At 57.3% G+C, this 12,944-nt stretch overlaps 1 protein-coding gene across 1 annotated transcript in view; it reads left to right on the forward strand.

Annotated features, from left to right (window-relative positions):
- LOC123092116 (RNA polymerase sigma factor sigB) overlaps positions 1 to 12,163 on the forward strand; it is a 28,533-nt gene extending 16,370 nt beyond the window's left edge. Inside the window, exons 3-6 of the mRNA XM_044513796.1 lie at positions 9,507 to 9,737; positions 9,834 to 9,974; positions 11,411 to 11,608; positions 11,689 to 12,163. Coding sequence (XP_044369731.1) covers positions 9,507 to 9,737; positions 9,834 to 9,974; positions 11,411 to 11,608; positions 11,689 to 11,982 — 864 coding nt within the window. The 3' untranslated portion in view covers positions 11,983 to 12,163. The remainder of the gene's footprint in view (positions 1 to 9,506; positions 9,738 to 9,833; positions 9,975 to 11,410; positions 11,609 to 11,688) is intronic.
- The last annotated feature ends 781 nt before the right edge of the window (positions 12,164 to 12,944 follow it).

Consider the following 12,944-nt stretch of genomic DNA (forward strand, 5'->3'; position numbering starts at 1 on the left):
TGCCGCCGCTTCGGAATCTCCCGTTGTGCGTCCGGCTGAGCCTCCGGCCGCGGCGAAGCCCTTGCTGCAGAAGCTTGGGGGCAGCGCCGTCTTGGGCAAGAGAAGGGCGTATATCATCGAAGACGAGTAAGCACCTTACTTTGTTCTTACCTTTCGTCGTGGTACCATGCTCATGATGTCGCTCTCCTGACGACCAGGCTGGCCCCCGAGGTGAGAAGAAGAAGGACGCCGCTCTCAAGGCGCAGCGGGCTCCGAAGGCTCCAGCTCTAGACGCGCCCGCGGGAGGCGTGAAGCCCCCGGAGCCCTCTGCCCCGACCGATGTCGCGATAACGCCAGTCCAGGTGCCAGCGCCTCCTCTTCCCAGGGCTCTCGTGCCGGCGGACCAGGGCCCCTCCGCTGGGCCTGGTGCTTTGAAGGAAGCCTACGTCGTGCTGGACTGACTCCGGGACGACCTTCAGGGTACACTGACGGGCGTGCGGCGACGGGGCGCCTGGAGCTGATCTCGGGGTGGCTTCGAGCCGACTCGTCCGTCAGGACGGCTTGGAGCCAGGCCACAGCCGCTGCCGCGGGTGCCAAGGAGCAGGCCACGACAGCTGCCATGGCTCGCGACGCTGCGCTAGCCGACGCCGCGTCCGCCAAAAGCCGCTGCCGCGAGGTGGAGGCCAAGTTGGAGAAGCTTCGCGAGGAGCAGACCTCCCAGGCGCGCGGGCTCCAGACACGAGAGGAGGAGCTCACGGCTCGGGAGTCCGCGCTTGCCGACCGCGAGGCCGAGCTGGAGCAGGCAGGTCAAGAGCAGGGCACGGAGCGGAGCCGGCTGGAGAAGCTGAAGGAGGAGGTAGACGCGGCCCAGTCGTCCCACACCAAGCATGTCTCAGAGGAGAAGGCCAAGCTGGAGGCCAAGGAGAAGACGCTCGCGGTGGCTGAGAAAGCCGGACGCGACGCCTTCACTTCCTTCGAGCTGAAGTGCCGCGAGGCGCTCCACTCCCTTTACGCGGAAGGGTACGACAAGGCGCTGGCGACCCCGGATGGTGGCCTCCCTGGTCTTCTCACCAAGCTTGTCGAGGAGCTGGGGAACATCTCCGCTGCGCTCGGCTCCATGGTGGAAGGTGAGTGCCGCACGCTCTTCACTGCGGCCGCGACGCGTGTCTATGACCATCTTCATCTCCTGTACCCCAGCCTGGACCTTGGCATGCTGCTGGAGCCGGTGGCGCCCGAGTCCCGGGTCGCTGCTGCTGAAGCCGTGAAGGAGCAGGTGGAAGCCTTGGTGGTGAAGTTCCGCTGCATCGACCCTGAGGCCTTGGTGGCCGCAACCGGCGGCGAAGGCGACAGCGGCATCGTCGAGGACCCGCTCCCCAAGGCGGCTGGTGGCGACGAGCAGAGCTGAAGGCGGCACCTTCCATCTTTTATCCTGCAACATTTGACGTGCCTCGTGGAGGCGTAAGAACTCCTGCTTTGAATTCGTGAGCATTATGGTTTGTAATAATCTGCTAGGATTCCGCGATTTTCCTTTCCATGCTCGGCTTCCTCCCGTTTTGCCTTTAGTGTTCTGCGTCGGCAGGGTCCGGCCCCGCACATACCTCAGCCGCCGTTGGTTCGTCTGGATCGCCAGGACGAGACCAAGGGGTGAGGGGCTACGTGACCAGTGAGGCCCCGGAGTCGCTATGCTCAGGTGTCCCCCTTGATGCACGAACGGCTTTGTGAAGGAAGTGCGCGTAGTGTCTGGGTTAATCCGGAGTCCTCATACCTTTCCTTGCCAGCTTTTGCCTGGGAGGGTCGCGAGATGACCAGGTGCCGAAGACCTGGTAGGGTGGCGTGCGCCAGGCGTGACCTGGACGCAGCCCCCGTGCCCAGCCCCCTCGCGCGGCTCTATCTGGGGGAAAGTTGGCGCGGTGAGGGCAGAGGTCGAGCCCTGGGGCTCTCCTGAGGTTAGTGCAGCCGCTAGGGTGCCCTCAGTTGTTTATCATCAGCGCGGAGCATGACGCTTCCACTTTTGCATGGGCATAGCCGCTCCTCGACCGTGTCGTCCGCCAGCGCGGAGCATGTGGCTTCCACTGGTGCGTTGGGAGGGGGCTCCCTCTGAGGGGAGTCCCCGGGGCGTGTACAGCCCCGTCCTGGCACGTGGCTTGCACGACAGGACTGGAGGAGGTGTGCATGGGCACCTGTGAGCCAGTGCGGGACTCACGAGGCCCTACCTCAAGGCGGGTTGCGCCTGAATTTTTGGTAAGAATGCGTGCTGGAATCCTGTGAGATGGTTAGGTCACCTACGCCGAGTGAATCTCCTGAGGATATTGCATGAGAAGGCCAAACACCAGCGACCCCAGAAGGTGACGTGAACGGGGCCGGCCCGCCAGACAGAGCTCAACCGCTGGATTTGTCGACACTGCAGGGACGGACCCGAGCATAGATGCCGTGCCCAGACTTCTCATGCATCGATCCCAAAGAAAGACAACCGGCGCGAGGCTCCCGCGGTGGCGAGGCACCGTGCCGCGCGCCATAACTTATCCACTCGTGATTAGCTCATGCGAGAACAAGGCACCAAGGGCCACGGGAGGTGACGTACACGGGGCTGGCCCGCGAGACAGAGCTCGGCCACTTGGGTTTAGCAACGCTGCAGGGACGGACCCGAGCACAGACGCCGTGCCAGTCCTTAATCATGAGGCGGTCGCGGGCGGGTTCGAAAGGGCGCACAACGTTCATGATGGCGAAGCACCGGACAGGCAGGTGATAATATATAGCAGCTCATAAAAGGGGGAAATCAGTTCTGATAGATGCGCAAAACGATACATGCTGCGGGGCGGACCCCTACAGCTTGAGGATGATGCAGCCCGGGAGGCGCCTTCAACTGAACGAACTGAAAAGTCACCTGGCACCGTTGGGGTAGAAGTGTTGAAGTAGCTGAAGATGCGCGCCGCAGAAGTTGCTCCTCATGAGCCAACAGACTCCTGAGCCTCGGGGGTTTCCAGAGGCTTCGTCTCCTCCGCCAGGACTGCCTGGCGCCTGGCTTCACGAGACGCCATGACGCCACACATGCATCGCTGGAGCGAGGCTGCCGCACCCGGCAGGCCGAACGGCATGCAGACATAGCTGTGGGGGTGGCCTCCACACCGGCGGCCAGAAGAGCTCCTGAGAAGCAGCCCTGTTGAGGCCCGGGATGTTTGTCGCAGACGCGCAGCTCGCGTCCTAAGCAGCAGCCGCACTAAGTGGTGCGGGCCGCCGCTCGCCTCGCATGGCCCGTGCGTCCTGAAGATCTTCGATTGCCCTGGTGACGAACTCCTGTGCGCTTGGTGCTTCGCGCCCAGCGCCTTGCTCCTGGAAGCGCGCGTTGAAGCACGCCTCCACATGGTGCCTGAACGCCTCCCTCGTGACGCTGGCCAGGTTAGAGGCCTTCCAGAGAAGAGCCCCCGAGCCCAACCTGAGGGGGCGCCAGGTGCGCCTTTCTTGGCGAGAGGGAAAGGCGCCCCAGCAGAGGGCGAGGGGCCCGAGTCACGATCATCACGCATGCCAGCCTCCTGAGTGCCCTTGAGGAGGAACTGCTTCTTCTTCTTGGGGGCAACCTCAGGAGGAAGGGTGATGCCCTCGCTATCCGAGTCCTTGACCGCTCCAGCCTGGTAGGCGCGCCCGAGGGAGCACACCGCATCTTTCTCATCGCAGGCGACCGTGATGATGACGCCGCTTCCTAGCATCTTGAGGACGTTGTAGCCGTGATGCGTTGCCGCCATGAACTTGGCGAGAGCTGGGTACCCGAGGATGGCGTTGTACGGCAGGCGAATGTGAGCAACGTCGAAGTCGATGAGCTCGGTGCGGTGTTGTCGCGCTTGCCGAAGGTGACGGGGAGGCGAATCTGCCCGATGGGGTGTGTGGAGCCGTCGGTCACCCCTGAGAATGGCTTGGTGGGCTGAACCTGGTCATATGGCACATGAAGCTTGTCAAATGTCTCGACGGAGAACATTGAGCCCAGCGCCGCCATCGACGAGTGTCTTGGTGACGAGAACGTTGCTGATGGTAGGTGAGCAGAGCATGGGGAGCGCGCCTGAGGTGGCCGCGCACTTGAGCTGGTCCGAAGAGTCGAAAGTGATGGCGTACTTGGACCACCTAAGCGGACGCGACGCGACACCTGGAGGGCCGCGTTCACCTCATGAGCGAACTGCTTGAAGATGCGATGGGAGGCAGGGGCCTGAGCACCTCCCAGGATGCAGGCGATAGCACGAGGCTCTTGGAAGCCCCTAGACCCATCGTCCTGGCGGTGGTCGTCGTTCCTTGGTGGCGGCCGCAGCGGAGGGAGGCCAGTATTGTCGTGAGGACGGTCAACGCGAGGCTGATCCCGCCACGGACCGTCACGAGGCTGGTCCTGCGAGCGGTCTTCACGAGGCTGATCGCGCCAACCCTGACGGCGGCCATGATCGTTCCAACGGCCTCCGCCGCGACCTCCTCCTCGGCCGTAGCCACGGTCGTGGCGCTCAGGGCGTCGGCCAAGGCGTCTGTCGCGGATGGCCCGGAGCTCTTGGCAGTCGTTGGTGTTGTGGCTGTGCACATTGTGGAAGCGCAGAACGGGCGGTTGCCTTTGGAAGACTTAGGGTGATCACAGCCGTGCTTCATGTCAGGCTCGGCCGCGAGCACTACCGGGCCCTTGCGCTTCACGTCCTTCGCCTTGGCCTTCTTGTCTTCAGGATCGGCTTCAGGGAGCTTGAGGAGCGAGAGGCGACCTTCTTTTGCCCTTGCGCACCTAGTCGCCATGTTGAACATCTCCAGGACTGAACACAGGTCCTCATGAATGGCGAGCCCCTCCTTCATCTTGACATCCCGGACGCCATCAGTGAACGCTGAGATGATGGCCTCGTCCGACACCTTGGGGATCTTGAGGCGAACGTTGGTGAAACGCTGGATGTATTTATGCAAGGTCTCTCCTGATTGTTGCTTGATGCGTCGCAGGTCACTGGCTGCAGGAGCGCGGTCGCGGGTGCCTTGGAAGTTGGCGATGAAGCGCTCGCGCAGCTCCTCCCAGGAGGAGATCAACCCCACTGGGAGGTTTAGGAGCCACGAGTGCCCGCCATCCTTGAGGGCCATGGGGAACCAGTTCGCCATGACCTTCTCATCACCACTTGCCGCCATGATGCTCAACTCGTAGAGCTGAAGGAACTCGACCGGGTCGGGGGTGCTGTCGTAGCGCGGAGGCAGATCCGGCTTGAATTTGCCTGGCCAGACGACGCGGCGAAGTTCTGGAGTGAACGCTCGGCATCCCGCCGTGGCCACAGGGGCTCGCCTCGGAGGGGGAGCCAGGTCTTGACGCCCGCGCGCAACCACCTCAGGCTGCATGTGGTCTTGACGCGGAGGTGCAGGGGGAGCTGGGAGTGCACGCGCCTCTCCTTGAGGCCGCTGCACGATCCGACAGCTTTCTTCATCGCGCGCGGGCGCCCTGCGCGGTTGGTCGCGCTGGGGGGCCTCGCGCCTTGGCTCGGGGACGACATCTTGCCGGAGAGGAGGTGGAGGCGCGCCGTGAGCTACGTCGCCCGCCTGGGGCTGCGGGGGAGGCAGCGAACGGGACAGCGCAGGAGCCTCTCCAGCAGCGCTGACGAGCTCGGCGATGCGGTCCAGCCAATCTTCGTAGAGGTCGTTGGCCGGACGGTAGCGCAGAAGCTCACGCGCCATGAGCAATGCCGACTGCGCGGTCGCCGGCCCGCGACGGGCGTGGGAGGACGAAGCAGCGGCCGGGGTCAGCGACGGAGTGGCGGGGCGGCCGTCGCGTCGCACGGAGGGCGGCAACGACGAATCCTGCTACTCGTGGTCTGCAGCGCCAATGGCCGTGTTGGCCACGGGCGACGGGGAGCGGCGAGGAGCACCGTTGCTCGCTGGCGCCGTCTGGGCGACGCGCGCGTCAAGAGTTGCCCGGCGCTCGGCACGAACTCGACGAGCGTCCGCCGTGAGAACAGCGGAGCGGGGGTTAAACTACTGGCAGAAGAGAGGCTTCGACACGCCCCTACATGGCACGCTAAATGTCGGATTCCGGGCTCCGCAGACCCAAGAAAGGTTCGAACTCAGGGGCATGTGCGAAGAATTAAACCTCTCAAGCCAATCGATCCGCTGCTCTCACGACCTAGCTCGATGAACACTACAGAGAGAGACACGGCAGTTTACCCAGGTTCGGACCACCTTGCGGTGTAATACCCTACTCCTGCTTTGTGGTGGATTAGCCTCGCGAGGGGCTGAGGATGAACTAGTACAAGTGAAAGAACAACATCAGGAGGCGTGTTCTTGTGATGAGCTCTTGGTGGTTCGATGAGCTGATCACCGGATGAGTCGATCCCTTCGTACGGTGGTGGCTAGGCTATATTTATAGTGGCCTTGGTCCTCTTCCTTCAAAACTTAGGCGGGAAGGGATCCCACAACGGCCAAATTTGAAAGGGGACAAGAAGTACATCTAATCCTGACGAAAGTGGTCTTCGCCTGCAAAGCCTCTGAGCGTGACATCGTGGTGGGCTCGGCGATGACATCCATCCCGCCGTTTTGGCGGTCTTGGTTTCGTTGCACGCAAATGGCAACCTTTGGCTGATTCCTCGGGACTCCACACCTGTGCTTGCCTCCTTTGCACCAAAGAGGAAACCTGCTGCTCTGCGCCCGCTGGCGCGCGCCTGGCCTTGGTCGTCATGGTTGACGTCATTTCAGCCTCGTGAGGCTGGGTCTTGCATAGAAATCTTCGCTCTGCTCAGGAGGCCGCCTGAGGAGGCCACTCCCTCCGGAGGTCTTGATGTCGCCCGCCTCGCGAGGCTTGACCCCTCGCGAGGGTCTTGTCTTGCCGTAGTTGAAGCTGGGTCGTACCAGACCGTTGATGGAGCCACGACGGCCGCAGGCAGGCAGTCTGGGTACCCTGGTTCCCAGAACGCCGACACCTTGGCACAGCTCCCGTGGCGGTCCATCCGTACCGCTACCCGCAGCTGCAGAAGGACGAGCTGGAGCGGCAGTGCACGGTCATGCTTGCCCTTGGCATCATCCAGATCTCAACCTCGCCGTTCTCGGCGCCGGTTCTCCTCGTTCGCAAGGCGGACGACACGTGTCGCTTCTGCTATAACCTCGAAACAGTCGACTCTACGGGGGCGGCCCTTTGCATCTGCTTGGGCCCCTCCTTCGCCTTCATCGACGACATCTGTCGCGCCACCGCTAGCGCCGCCGACGCGCAGCTCCTCCGTCAGCGCCTCGCCGACGGCGACCTGGAGGAGCTGTGGCAGCTGGCCGACGGGCTGCTCCTGCACGGGCGCCGGCTTATCGTGCCGGATCACGACGACATCCATCATCAGGCCCTGCTGCTGGCCCACTCGGCCGGCCACGAGGGCGTGCAGAAGACCCTCCACCGTCTCCGCGTAGATGTCTACATCCCCGGCGATCGTGCGTTGGTGCGCGACTGGGTGCGGTCTTGCGTGACATGCCAGCGCAACAAGATGGAGACACTACAGCCGGCGGGGCTGCTACAGCCCCTGGAGGTGCCCTCTCAGGTCTGGGCCGACATCTCCATGGACTTCATTGAGGGCCTCCCCAAGGTGGGCGGCAAGTCCGTCATCCTTACGGTGGTCGACCGCTTCTCCAAGTATGCGCACTTCATTGCGCTCGGCCATCCCTACACCGCCACCTCCGTCGCGCGGGCCTTTTTCGATGGCATCGTCCGCCTTCACGGGTTTCCGTCCTCCGGGTTTCCGTCCTCGATCGTCAGCGACCGCGACCCGGTGTTCACGGGACATGTCTGGCGCGACCTGTTTCGGATGGCGGGCGTGAAGCTCCGCCTCAGTACGGCCAAGACGGACGGCCAATCTGAGGTGGTCAACAAGGTGATTGCCATGTACTTACGTTGTGTTACAGGTGATCGCCCACGTGCATGGGTCGACTGGCTCTCTTGGGCGGAGTACTGCTACAACACCTCCTACCACTCTGCCCTGCGTGCCACGCCCTTCGAGGTGGTCTACGGTCGTCCTCCGCCACCCATCTTGCCGTTCCAGCCGGACACGGCCCGGACCGAGGCGGCGGCCGAGCTTCTCCGCGGCAGGGATGAGATCCTTGCCGAGGTGCGCCAGCGTCTTCTCCAGGCCCAACAGCTGTTCAAGAAGTACTACGACGCTCACCACCGCGAGGCGGAGTTCGCGGTGGGCGACTGGTTGTGGCTGCGCCTACTTCACCGCTCTACGCAGTCACTAGACCTGCTGGGCCGTTTCAGGTGTTGGAGCGCTTCGGCCACGTCGCCTACCGCCTTCAGCTGCCACCGGGTGCTCGCATCCACGACGTCTTCCATGTGGGCTTGTTGAAGCCTTTTCGCAGCGAGCCACCGGCGGCCACGCCGGATCTGCCTCCGACCTTCGAGGGCCGTCTACTTCCTGGTCCACCGAAGGTTTTGAAGGCCCAGCAGAGCCGGGGTGCGTGGCGCTTGCTGATTCAGTGGCAGGGACTTCCGGAGGAGGACGCCACTTGGGAGCACCTCGACGAGTTTCGCCAGCACTTTCCCGACTTTCAGCTCGAGGACGAGTTGTTTGCGCAAACGGGGAGAGATGTTACGACCGGCATACACTATAGCCGGAGAAGGCCTCACAGCGCAGGCAGTTAGGGGCCTAGCCCAACTTATCTTATCGTGTTAGGGGCTTAGCCCAATTATATCATTAGGAGGATTATATAAACTCATGTAAGGACCCGTTTTGAGATTAAGCAGAAGCAATCATATTTGCTCGGCTTCCTGAAGGGAGCCGGGAGACCTAACCCTAGCCGACGCCCCCTGTGCCCTCTCTCTCTCTCACGCTCGCTCGCGACGACGGCGCCCCAGCGCCGCCTGCCTCGCCTTCCTCCACGCCAACCCTCCTTCCACCCCTAGAACCTACGTGCTAGACCTGGTAGGATCCCAGCTCCTATCAGTTGGTGATGAGGTCTTCTTGAAGCTCCAACCCTATATTTAGGCCTCTGTCACTCCCCGAGCAAATTACAAATTGGTTTTCAAGTTCTTCGGTTCCTTGGAGGTGTCCGAGAGCGTCAGCGAAGTGGCCTCTTGGCTAGGTCTGCCAGCGTCAACCAAAGTTTATCCTGTTTTCAGGTTTCCTTCCTCCGCAAGGTTCTAAAGCCGGACTATCAAGTATTACCTCAGTTGCCTTCACCTGATGCTCATTCGCTGGTCCCTGGGAAGGTGCTCCGGCAATGAGTTCTTCGCCGCAGTGCCGATTCTCTTGTTTAAGTTCTCGTTCAGTGGAGCGACGCACCATCCGAGCTGGTGCACAACCTGGTGAACTAAGTGCGTGTGTGGCGCTGGAGAGTAGGTGGCGGTGGTGAAACTGCTGGCCAGAAACCGAGAGCAAAGGAGAGAGGCGCGGGTTTAGGCGAGAGCTCGACGAACACCAATGCCGCGTTGCTTGTACTCGAGATATTGCTGGACCTAGTAATCGAAATCCTAGTGAGATGGAGTGCTGACGTGAATGTAGTATTGTTCTTTTCATTTAGAGCCAGTTTTGGAGCTAAATATGCAAGATTACCTTGAATTGGTGCAGGATCTCTTGAAGCTGGAGGCAATTCAAGGTGAGCTTGCAGAATACAATGGTGGTCAACCAACCTTCCCACAGTGGGCAGCTGCAGCTGGAACTGATGAGAACACTTTGCGGAAACGTCTTGATCATGGTATTCATTGCAAAAACAGAATGGTAACATCTAATGTGCGACTTGTAATCTCTATTGCCAGAGAATTTGAAGGTCCAGGGTTGGAGCTTTATGATCTTATTCAGGTACATGGACTTTTCTTTAGCTGTTGTGGTTAATAAGTATGGTTACTTCTATGCTGTATTTAGCATGGATATTTTAGTTCTAGGTCTTCATTACAGGAAGGAATGCAGGGCCTTATAAGAGGTGCTGAAAAGTTTGATGCATCAAAGGGTTTTCGGTTCTCTACATATTCGCACTGGTGGATCAAACAAGCAATGCGAAAATCTGTCTCTGAGCAAACCCAGATATTTCGCTTACCAGTATGTTGGCCATCCTTGTCCTTTTAGTTATTTTATGTTTTGTTGCACTATTCTGTGTACCCACCTGCTGGCTGCTGTGGTCATACTGATTGTGACTTGGTGCCTAATATTACTATCATGCATGAGTGCAAGCTGAATTAAGTTAGACAATTTCTGAGATTCTGCAGTACGAGTGAACCCATTCAAATTGGTGAAACTGCTAGTCTATGTGCAAATGCGAGATAACTATTTATTTTGTAGCATAACGCATTGATGCTAGTTTCTTGCAATGAGACACATGGTACAGTTGACGGGTTTTTTCCGGAAAGGCCAAAGGCCACATATTAAGTTGAACAGACCCTTACAAAAACACTTCTCAACAAATTGAAATATCCATCCAGGTCCCTGGGGTTGCCAAAGTCTTCTTCCTCCTGCATCCATCGGCCGCGCGCCTTAAGCAAAGTTTGTTGCCGCCTCTGGGCTTCTGTCTCAATGGAGCAAACTTGTTGAAGCCCACAAGCTTGTATAAGCAACGGCCGGGAAGTCGTTGATGTAGACTAGAAGACGCCGGCGGCTGCGATCTGCGCAGCAAATCACTGACGTGGAGAAGGACACACCGGAAAGGGCCTGTAGAATGCCCCATGCCCCGGCCATAGAGTCGGGGAACACAAATCTCACACGCTCCCTGCTGAAGCCAAGGCTAGCCAACCTTTGTCGGTCAGCACTGGAGCTGGAGGACCAAGATGCACAACTACGTTCTCCACTCCGCAGGACAGCACGACCGAGACAAAACTGCAGAAGAAAAGCAAAAGAAGCTGATCTGGTTCTACTCTCCCACATGCCACAAAGAAGAACCGCCAGAATGACAGTGAGGCGTGGAGACCTTATCCATGCTGACGATGATGCCATCGTCTCGTCACCTCCGATCGGAGACAAACCCTAAATTTTTTCGTAACCCTACCACCACCACCGGACCAAAGCCCTAGAGTCCCTGCCCCCCCCGGCGCTTGAGCACAGCAGAGGAAGAGGGGGCACTGGGTCTCACCGGGGAGTAGGGTAGACCGGCTACCGCCTGTCGCCTAGGTCGTGGGAGCAGGAGAAAGAATGATTCATATGATGATTACGGGTATTACTTGGGTCAGACGTCTTTGGTACTTTTGGCAGTTAGTGTTGTCTTTTTTCGTTTCATAGAGTGAAAAGACATTGCATCACTGCAATATTACTCCTGTCGACTTTCTCTTTTAATATTCTCTGTTAATTGATGATTCCGGTTAACTACGATTTGTGTATGATTCTCTGAGATCGTCTCAGTTCATTTGCTTCAACTTACCAGACAGTGGGCATGGATCTTACCAGACGGCAGGAATGAATGCTAATTTGTATTTGATACTTGTATTTTATCAATGCTGGTTCTCTTAGCTGCAATATTTCTTACGCTGGTTTATTCTGATTACCAGGCTCACATGGTTGAGGCAAGTTATCGTGTGAAGGAGTGCACAAAACGACTTCGCCGTAAACTTAAAAGGCGACCCTCTAATGAGGAAATAGCAGTGGACACTGGTATGCCAGTCAAACGTGTCGAAGCAGCAGTGAACCTCCCGAAGTATAGTGTATCCCTTGATAGCAAAATTGGAAGCACAGACATGACTTACCAGGTGCCGTCTCGTTTGTATTTTGTATCTCACCCGCGCTTGCTGTATATAGAACTCAAACAAGAACGTGCTCCCATTTTCAGGAGGTCACAGCTGATCCCAGCGCTGAGACAGCTGAAGAAATGCTGAATAGAATGTCAATGAAGAAAGATGTGCATCAGGCACTGGATACTCTGAGCCCACGTGAGAGACAAGTTGTCAAGCTTAGGTTTGGAATCGATGATGGTAGGATAAGAACTTTGCAGGAGATTGGCAACATCATGGGTGTCAGCAGGGAGAGGATTCGGCAGATCGAATCGGGTGCATTTCGGAAACTGAGAGGCAAGAAAAAGGTGAAGTGTTTGATGGATTATCTGGTGCCTGTAGGCAATTGGTGAACTGTTTGTCTGCACAAAGTATTTTTCTTTCAGATTTAGTTTTGTTTTTGAGAATCCATTACTGGTACCATTTACCTAGCCACCCCTTATATAGTGTAGGTCAAATGAAAGGAATCAATAAATTTTGGTGAGCAATTTAACTTTTAAGATCGGAAACATTGAAATATCATGCATCCCTTGCCGTGCGGTTCCATATCTTCTCTCACGGAATATCTTCAAGAATAATCAAACCAAACCAAATTGCTGAATTGCTGAAATAACTCGTATCAGCACCCTACAAGTGAGAATATAACGTAACGAATTGCTGAAAGATTACTGTAAAAAAAAAAGAATTGCTGAAAGATTAATGGGAAAATCTAAGATAGCGTGCGCACAGAATCCTAACGTCCGGCGGGGAGACACGGTTCCTTCAGCAGCGCATGCACCGCGCGTGGTACGTAGAGCAGCGAAAAACTAGCGGTACCAAGATTTGCTCTTGTTATGAATTAACCTTTTTGTTTCTGTCAACACACATCGATCTATGGATTACAAAGGTTTAAACCTCCAATAGAACATGAAACGGGAACGACTAGGATAGAATCTGAATCTACAGTGCAAGAATAGATGGCAAGCCACTTAAGTGTATACTAGCACATATGTTTGTGTCAAGTTGAACTCTCAAACCGAGAAATAAAGACAATATTATAGAAGACGGTGCAAAGTCTAGGAAAGACTGGGCAAGGAAGCTGAATGAAACACTTTGGGCCTATGGCACCGCTTGCAAAAACCCCATGGGTATGTCATGTCATCCTATCAGGGGCGGAGCCAGAATTTAGGTATAGGGGGGCCAGTCCAAGTTGGCAAAAACAAATCGTGCAATGCAAACAAAAAAATTACCCTATACTATAGTACTGTTTTGTGTCAACACTACTAAAACATAGCTAAATTTATATTAATTTAAATTTGTCTCTACAATTGCCAAT

The sequence above is a fragment of the Triticum aestivum genome, chromosome 4B (assembly GCF_018294505.1).
Source record: "Triticum aestivum cultivar Chinese Spring chromosome 4B, IWGSC CS RefSeq v2.1, whole genome shotgun sequence".
In the NCBI taxonomy this organism is placed as follows: Eukaryota; Viridiplantae; Streptophyta; class Magnoliopsida; order Poales; family Poaceae; genus Triticum; species Triticum aestivum.